Below are 9,172 nucleotides of genomic sequence, written 5' to 3'. Positions count from 1 at the left end.
AGGAAGGGATCCAAGAGCTGAGAGAAGTGGCAGTATTGGAGGTACTCTTTGGGAGGGATGGACAGCATGATAATGACCCCAACAAGGTCAGGTGCTCAGGGAAAATGTTTTGTAGCCTGGCAAATCTGGGGCCATCTCAATACACCCCCTTCATTGCAATGATTAATGCTGATACCCACCAAGAGACAAGTGGGTTCTGTCACCAACAAGCTTTGAAATTGTGAGAGTGTGATCAATAGCCCAATGCAGGCTCATGTCTATGGTATGATCAAGGACCTGATCAGAGAGGAGAGGAGGGAGATGAAGGAGGAGGTAAAGAGAAACAGTTCCCATATGGCACCAGTGTGAGTCACAGGCCCCAAAGTCAGAGCCCAATATCCCCCAGCCAGAGAGAGACGGTACACCCCACGGGCTGACCTGTGGTTTTTCCTGTGTTACCATGGGGAAGACGTATGAGTGTGGGATGGGAAGCCCACTTCTGTCCTGGCAGCACAAGTGCATCAACACAAAGAGGGAAACCAAAGAGTTCCACCAAAATGAAGGTAGCCTCAGCCTCCCATGACCGAGCTGCCAGGTGAGATCTGTCAGATTCCCTTGAAAGTACCTCTAGTATGTATGCCCAGGAAAGAAATAATAACCAGGGTTAGAGGGGTCCTGCCTCTAGCCAGGAAGGAAGAGGCATGGGGAAAACTGGATCTTCTGGACGGTGTGGATCCGATGGCCTGGCACATCAGAACCACAAAAATACAACGCCTTTGTTGATACAGCTGTGCAGTGTATCCTGATACCATCGGGACATGTGGGGGCAGAACCTGTTTCCATTGCTGGGGTGCAAGGGAGATCACAGCAATTGACCCTGTTGGGGGCTGAGGTGAGCCTGACTGGGAAGGAGTGGCAGAAACATCCTATTGTGACTGGCCCAGAGGCCCCGTGGATTCTGGGCATAGACTTCCTCTGGAACAGCTTTACAAAGACCCAAAGGGACTCAGCTGGGCCTTCGGAATAGCTGCTGTAGAGGTAGAGGACATTAATCAATTAAACACCTTGCCTGGACTATCAGAAAACCCATCTGCAGTAGGACTCCTGAGGGTAGAAGAGCAGCAAGTGCGAATTGTCACCTTGACTGTGCACCGCTGGCAATATTGAACACATTGAGATGCCGTGATCCCCATCCACAGAATGATCCATGAGCTGGAGAGCCAAGGGATGGTCAGCAAAACACACTCACCCTTCAACAGTCCCATCTGGCCTGTGCACAAGTCTGACAGAGAATGGAGATTGACTGTGGACTATTGTGCCTTGAATGAAGTGACTCCACCCCTGAGCACTGCTGTGCCAGACATGCTGGAACTCCAGTACGAGCTGGAGTCCAAGGCAGCAAAGTGCTTTGCCACTATTGACATTGCCAACGTGTTTTTCTCCATTCCTCTGGCAGCAAAATGCAGGCCTCAGTTTGCTTTCACCTGGAGGGGCATGCAGTACACCTGGAACCGACTGCCCCAGGGGTGGAAGCACAGCCCCACCATCTGCCATGGACTGATCCAGGCTGCACTGGAAAAGGGTGAGGCTCCAGAACATCTTCAGTACATCAATTACATCATTTTTTGGGGGAACACAGCAATGGAAGTGTTTGAGAAAGGAGAGAGGATTATCCAGATTCTGCTGGAAACCAGCTTCACCATCAAGATGAGCAAAATAAAAGGACCTGCCCGAGAGATCCAGTTCCTGGGAGTAAAGTGGCAAGATGGACGGTGTCAGATTCCCACTGAGGTCATTATTAAGATCACCACGATGTCTCCATCAACCAGCAAAAAGGAAACACAAGCTTTTCAAGGTGCCATGAGCTTTTGGTGAATGCCCATTCCCGAGTACAGCCAGATTGTGAACCCTCTCTGCCTGGTCACCGGCAAGAAGAAGAATGATTTTCACTGAGGCCCTAAACAGCAACAAGCCTTTGCCCAGATCAAGCAAATCACTCATGCAGTAGCCCTTGGTCCAGTCCAGGACAGGACCAGAGGTGAAGAACGTGCTCTACTCTGCAGCTGGGAACCACGGCTTGTCCTGGAGCCTTTGGCAGAGGGTGCCTGGGGAGACTTGGGGCCGACCAATGGGATTTTGGAGTCAAAGCTACAGAGGGCCTGAAACCAACTACACTCCCACAGAGAAGGAAATCTTGGCCAACTATGAAGTAGTTCAAGGGGCCTCAGAGTGGCTGGCATGGAAACACAACTCCTCCTGGCACCCTGAATACCAGTGCTGGAGTGGATGTTTAAAGGAAAGGTTCCCTCTACGCACCATGCCACTGATGCCACATGGAGTAAATTAATTGCCAGCATCACACAGCACGCCCGTATTGGAAACCTGAATCGCCCTGGGATTTTGGAGACAATTACATACTGGCTGGAAGGTGAGAACTTTTGTCTCACTGATGAAGAGAAACAAGTGACAAGGCTAAAGAAGCTCCACCATACAATTAGCTACCAGCAGAGGAAGCACACCATGCTCTTTTCACTGACGGTTCCTGTCGCATTGTAGGGATGAGCCAGAAGTGAAAAGCAGCGGTATGGAGCCCCACACAACATTTGCACAAGCTACTGAAGGAGAAAGTGGATCAAGTCAACTTGAGGAACTCAAGGCCATTCAGCTGCCCCTGGACATTGCTGAAAGAGAGAAGTGGCCAAAGCTCGACCTGTGCACTGATTCATGGATGGTAGCCAATGCTCTGTGGGGATGGCTGGAAAGGTGGAAAAAGGCCAACTAGCAGCGTAGAGAAAAATCAGTCTGGGCTGCTGATGGATGGAAAGACATTGCCTCTTGGGTAGAAAATCTGTCTGTGAATGTCTGCCATGTAGATGCCCATGTCCCCAAGAGTCAGGCCAGTGAGGAACACCAAAACAATGAGCAGGTAGGTCAGGCTGCAAAGATAGAGGTGTCAAAGATAGACTTAGAGATTGGCAACATAAGGGGGAGTTGTTCCCAGCTCGATGGGCCTATGATGCCTCAGGTCATCAGGGCAGGGATGACACCTATAAGTGGGCATGAGACCGAGGGGTGGGTCTAACCATGGACAGTATTTTTCAGGTTACCCATGACTGTGAGACGTGTGCTGCCATCAAGCAGGCCAAGCGAGTGAAGCCCCTCTGATATGGTGGGCAGTGGTCCAAGTACAAGTATGGGAAGGCCTGGCAGATTGACTATATCACACTGCCCCAGACATGCCAGGGCAAGCGCTACATGCTGACCACGGTGGAAGCCACCACTGGATGCCTGGAGACCCACCCTGTGCCTCATACCACTGTCCAGAACACCATCCTGGGCCTGGAAAAGCAAATCCTGTGGAGACATGGTGTGGGAGGATCGTCGTCCATTTGTCCCAGGTGCCCATGGGGTTGGGTTTCTTACCTATGTACAGGTAGTCATTTGGTGACAGGGGGACTCCCACCAGGCATGTTGAGACCAGATCATCGACGCTTGCCATGGCCATGCAAAGGCTGTCTGGCTTTAATGACTTCACCAAAGTGACACAGATATTTTGTTTTGGCTGAGGAACAATCCAGCTGTTGGTCACTTGGATATGGGTGAGGGCGCTGATAAAGACGATGGCAACAGTGGCATTGCTGCGGGGTGCCCTGGAAGGTATCGCAGAAAGAATCATACTTCTTCTTTTCCACTGGGTAGTTTTCACTTGTGGATGGTAAAAGCACACATTAGTTGACTTATTTTAATACATTCTTAAATATTCTTAAGTTCCCCCTATAGTTCTTACCAACTCCTCCCAATCGCTCCCTTCTCTTTTTAAGGGAAGTTTGAGGGAGGGAAAAAGGAGTAGTTTCAAGAGGGGAAAGAGGAAGGGAGTAGGGATGAAGGGTCACTGGTAGAGGGATGGAAAAGGGAGGGGTGTGTCTGCATTTGAGATAGCTATAGATATATCTATATCTACGTGCGATGAGTGCCCTTGCCACAGTGCTGAATATGTGAATTTCTTTTTTCTTCATCTCCAAGAGAAAGCTGCTTCTGTGGCATGGTGGGAGAGGGAGCTGACTTTGTGTTCATTCGAGGGGTCGTCTTCAGATCTGTGGTCTACGTAGGGACTGATAAATCTTCTGGGAATCCATTGGGGTCCTGTATCTGTAGAAACACAAGCATATCCTCTCCCCCACATAATGAGAGGCTATGGCCCTTCAATAATTTTAGATTCATGATTCTGGTCAAGTACTGGAGGTCTTTCTTTGAGGTGTGCATACATGTTGCTATGAAAGTGCCCTAAGACAGAGGGGTTTGGTTCCTTTTGAGAGCAATTCGTGAAATATATATGACATTCGAATTAATGAATTTGAATAATGTAAAGTACTTTGCACAGACTCTCTTGTATAGAGAGAGCCGGGGGCTATGTACAAATCACAAACGGGAAGGGACTGCTGTGGAACGTGCCTCAAGCTGCTTTATTTTTCAGCATCAGTCTCATTACATGGTTGTGACAATGGGAAGATGCCAGCAACTCACATCCCAAGCAGCAGATTGAGAACTTAATGTTACAACTTACTTTATAAGTTTTTTGACCAATCACACAAAGCAAAACCATATTGATAGTTCTATCCAACAACTATAAGCACACATACCTTTGGATAAAAAAAATGCTTGCTTATTTCAAATACAATACCTGCTTGTAAGCCTTAAAACACAATGCACAGAACTCCATTATTAAGCTTCAAACTTCCTAATATCTTGCTAGAAAAACTTTTCTGTAGCTTAGGGAGTTATTCTAGACAAGCGTTAATACACAGACCATTGTTCTATTTGCCCTTTCTACTTTTTAAATAATTTTTCTGCTGACCTATCTCATGGCTGCTGCTTAGCTCTAATCACAGTTCTGCTGTCTCTGAGGCCTGCCTTTTGCAGCTTTCCCAAAACCCTCTGATTTTGTGGATTCCCTCACTGAACACAAGTTCAGCTATTTTAAATCAAATGCTCACTGATGTAGATAGTATTAGACACGGCACACTGCAAAATAGAGCTGCTATAGATTTTTTGCTGTTAGCACATGGGCACAGGTGTGAGAACTGTGAAGGAATGTGTTTTATCAACCTCTTTTTCATTCCCAGGAAACTGAAACAACTACAAGACAACATGCAGAAATTGACTGTGAATGATTTGGGCTTTGATAAATGGTTTGAGGGATGGGGAAAAATTGGATGATTGAAAGATATATTAAAGGAAGCTTTGTTATTAGTAGGTGTTATTATTATATTCCATTGTGCTATATCACGCATAGTAAAATTGGTGACCTGCTTGGTAGAAAATACAGTGAAAAGGGTTTGGCTGGCGCAAGAAGAAGAAGGGCTAATTGTAGCAATGTATCTGAACAACTTAGGCCACACTGTGCACCAGCCATACCACTTGTAGTTATTATCAGAGCCCTCTGGAATTCACCAAGATTACTAAGACATAAACTGTGCTAAATGAAGAAAGGAAAGGCTGAGAAACACCTGGACTGTAACCAATCACATACTCTGACAAGTGATTGTAAAACACAAGGACAACACAGAGGCACCAATGAAGAAGAGCGTGATTAGTGTATGCAGAAGGGTTAGAATGTATAAATAAGTGCATAATGAAAAGAATAAATGGCTTCTGCTTAATCATACTGGTTAATTGCATGGGAGCCCTGTTTTCCCACAATGGGTGCCTGGGAAGGAGGGATGGTTCTTTTCAATAAAAAGGAAAGCATTGAGCCAGGAGCAGGAGACAAGTGCCCTTGCAGGCCTGGGGCCTCATTGCCTCCTTGTCCCTGCTCAGCAGCCTGGCAGGGGCCGCCCCATGCTCCTGTCCTTGCCATTGCACATCCCCACATGCCAGTGCCCATCCCGGGAAGATCCCTGAGCAAGGAGGGAGAGACAGGATCTGCCTTGGCAGGGTCTGGGACTCAGGCCTTGGCCCTTTGCATTCCTCAAACACATCCAGCTTTGCTCAGCACCAGACACACCTTTGCCTTGTTTGTCCCCAGCTGTCATCACTGCCTCCAGTGTTCTGCTCTAACTGGAACCTGGGGACACTTTCTCAGTTGTGTCCCTCAGTGGGACCCATTAAAACTTCAAGAAACTTTGGAGTCTAAATTTAAGTTTGAGTTCTTGAGAAGTTTTTTGAAAACACTCTCAGGGACCGAGTCTGATGCAAACAACACCAAATCCCCAAGAGGCTCATTAAAGTCCTTGTGCTGTCTGTGCTGCTGAGCTTTAAAGGAACAGCTCTTGCCAGGACCAGCTCCTCTCCCAGCCCAGCAGGGCTGAGGGCTCTGCCTGCAGGCACTGAGGGGACAGGAGCCAGGCAGAGACAGGCTGAAGGCAGTCAGGATTGGGAAGACATTGAGCTGAGACTTCACTTGGGGAAAGATCTTCACAGCCCTGTGCATGGTGAGTGTGTGGGTGCAGGGCAATGTCCCCTGTGCTCCTGGAGGGATCTCCTGAAGCCAGCACACCCCACAGCCTGGGGATGTGTCAGGAGGACTCTCCCAGTTTCTGTGTGGCACAGGAGGAGGATGTGCTGCAGAGCGGGGCTGCCCTGGGCACCGTCAGAGGGACAGGGCAGGACGGCTCCTGCTGCCAGGGACAGCTGCAGGGGCTGAAGCTGGGGCTGCAGCCAGGGCTGCCCAGGGCTGTCCTGCAGAGCAGCTCCTGCAGCCCTCAGGGCTCTTGGCCAGCCCAGGGCATGTGCCACCTGCCAGGGGCAGCTCTCAGCCTGCCTGGCAGCTCCCCATGGACGCTGCAGGAGAGAAGTTGGAGGTGGAAGGAGCCACCCCCATCAGGGCTCTGAAGACGGTGCTGCATGGCCAGGGCTGCTCTCAGTTTTCTCCTCAAGGGAAGGGAAAGGGGCTGTCAGCTTTGCCTGTGTCACTGAGACTCCTGCACTGTCACCCTGGGCATCAGCAGATGGGCCTCAGATATTCCTCAGAAAGTGCCTCCTCAGCCTCCTCTCCCTACAGACAGCAGCAGCAGCACCTTGGCTTGCAGCATCTCTGTTTGTGTGCCCTGCCCTTACGGCCCTGGTGCCAGGGAGATGCCCCTGGGCAGTGCCCTGTGCTGGGAGGGGTCTACAGGGCAGAGCTGAGCCCCCAGGGCTGGGCTGGGCTCTGCCAACACAGGCAGGGACATGGCTTGGATGGAGAAAAACAGCTCCCAGTAGGCACAACTCCAGGCAGTAAAGAGCCAGGCCAACCCTTGGATATCCCATCCTGTCCAGCTGCAAAGGAGAAGGTGAAAAAATTTAGAGATGCTGAATTTTAAACTAGAGTCTACAAAAAGTGTGCTATATTTTTCAAGCATGTTTAAAGTGCGAGCACCCTGAACTAGAGGGAGATGAAATGAGCAAAAGGCACCTCTGTGCTTCCAGCAGATCTGACTGCTCTGGGGCACAGGCAGTCCTGTTTTCTCTCTGGCACCTCTTTGTTCAGGCTGAGAGCATTGCCGAAGCAGCAACTCAAAAGGAACAGAAACCAGGAATCAAAAATAAAGAAATTTAGCAAATTTCCTTCAAAGCAACATCAGTAGCTTCGAGGGGGTTCCTACAAAATTGCATAGGATTGACCCAAGGAAAGCTGTCCCAGCTTGTCAATGTCTTCTTTCAACAGTGCACCATGCCCAGAGTGAAGGAATGTCCAACAGCAGCTCCATCAGGAACTTCCTCCTGCTGGCACTGGCAGACACACGGCAGCTGCAGCTCCTGCACTTCTGCCTCTTGCTGGGCATCTCCCTGGCTGCCCTCCTGGGCAACGGCCTCATCATCAGTGCTGTAGCCTGCAGCCACCACCTGCACACGCCCATGTTCTTCTTCCTGCTCAGCCTGGCTCTCACTGACCTGGGCTCCATCTGCACCACTGTCCCCAAAGCCATGCACAATTCCCTCTGGGACACCAGGAACATCTCCTACACAGGATGTGCTGCTCAGGTCTTTTTCTTTCTGTTCTTCCTCTCAGCAGAGTATTTCCTCCTGACTGTCATGTGCTATGACCGCTACGTGTCCATCTGCAAACCCCTGCACTATGGGACCCTCCTAGGCAGCAGAGCTTGTGCCCACATGGCAGCAGCTGCCTGGGCCTGTGCCTTTCTCAATGCTCTCCTGCACACGGTCAATACATTTTCCCTGCGCCTGTGCCATGGCAATGCCCTGGGCCAGTTCTTCTGTGAAGTTCCCCAGATCCTCAAACTGTCCTGCTCCAAATCCTATGTCAGGGAACTTGGGCTTCTTGCTGTTAGTGTCTGTTTAGCATTTGGCTGCTTTGTGTTCATTGTTTTCTCCTATGTGCAGATCTTCAGGGCAGTGCTGAGGATCCGCTCTGAGCGGGGACGGCACAAAGCCTCTTCCACCTGCCTCCCTCACCTGGTCGTGGTCTCTCTGTTCCTCAGCACTTCAGTGTTTGCTCACCTGAAGCCCCCCTCCATTTCTTCCCCATCCCTGGATCTGTCAGTGTCAGTTCTGTACTCAGTGGTGTCTCCAACCCTGAACCCCCTCATCTATAGCCTGAGGAACCAGAAGCTCAAGGCTGCAGTGTCGAGACTGGTGACTGGATGGTTTCAGAGTCATGAAACTGCTGGACAATTTCTTAAATAAAAAGACTTCTAATAAAAATCATCTTTGATACTTGTTGTTGGTTTGGTTGTGGGTGTTTTTTCCTTTTTTTTATTTTTTTAACTATTGTCCACAAATGACTGTCATTCCTTGTGCCATTTCTCCCTTTGTTTCTCTCCACCTTCACCATGGCCCCAGACTGTGTCAATGAGGAGCTGGTCTCTTGGTGGCTTTGAAGGAAATAAAGGATCTCCCAGCATTGTTTTCACCAGAGATGCCCCTTTGCTTGCCTTCTCTGGAGCTGCAGCAGCAATGTCTGTGTGCAGAGCTGGGTGCAGATCAGGGCTGGCCCAGCAGCTGTGCCCAGCTGCAGCAGCAGCAGCAGCACTTGGTGTTGTCAGTGCTGCTGCCGTGGCCCTGCCCTGCTGCCCTGGTGGCCCTGGTGTTGCTGCAGGGCCTGAGTGCTCTCGGGGCCGGGCACAGCCCTGGGGGTGGCAGTGCTGGGGCTGCAGCAGGGACAGGCCATGGGCACTGCTGGGGCAGTGCTGACGCCTCAGGCCAGGGCCTGGGGGCTCCAGGCTCCTTGCCCAGACTCTCTCAAGAACACGCC

The 9,172-nt window shown here is 50.2% G+C and overlaps 1 protein-coding gene across 1 annotated transcript; it reads left to right on the top strand.

Annotated features, from left to right (window-relative positions):
• Positions 1-243: 243 nt before the first annotated feature.
• Positions 244-8,553, top strand: LOC135441311 (olfactory receptor 14J1-like; the record flags this gene model as incomplete). The annotated part of the gene is made up of 3 exons (XM_064700854.1): positions 244-312; positions 3,157-3,346; positions 7,970-8,553. Coding segments are annotated over exons 1-3 (843 nt in total), but the record flags the coding sequence as incomplete, so codon positions are not given.
• Positions 8,554-9,172: the final 619 nt, after the last annotated feature.

The sequence above is a fragment of the Zonotrichia leucophrys genome, unplaced genomic scaffold (assembly GCF_028769735.1).
Source record: "Zonotrichia leucophrys gambelii isolate GWCS_2022_RI unplaced genomic scaffold, RI_Zleu_2.0 Scaffold_234_80402, whole genome shotgun sequence".
Classification (NCBI taxonomy): Eukaryota; Metazoa; Chordata; class Aves; order Passeriformes; family Passerellidae; genus Zonotrichia; species Zonotrichia leucophrys.
The sequence above is the reverse complement of the archived record's forward strand: the minus strand, read 5'-3'. Positions and strand labels throughout refer to the sequence as shown.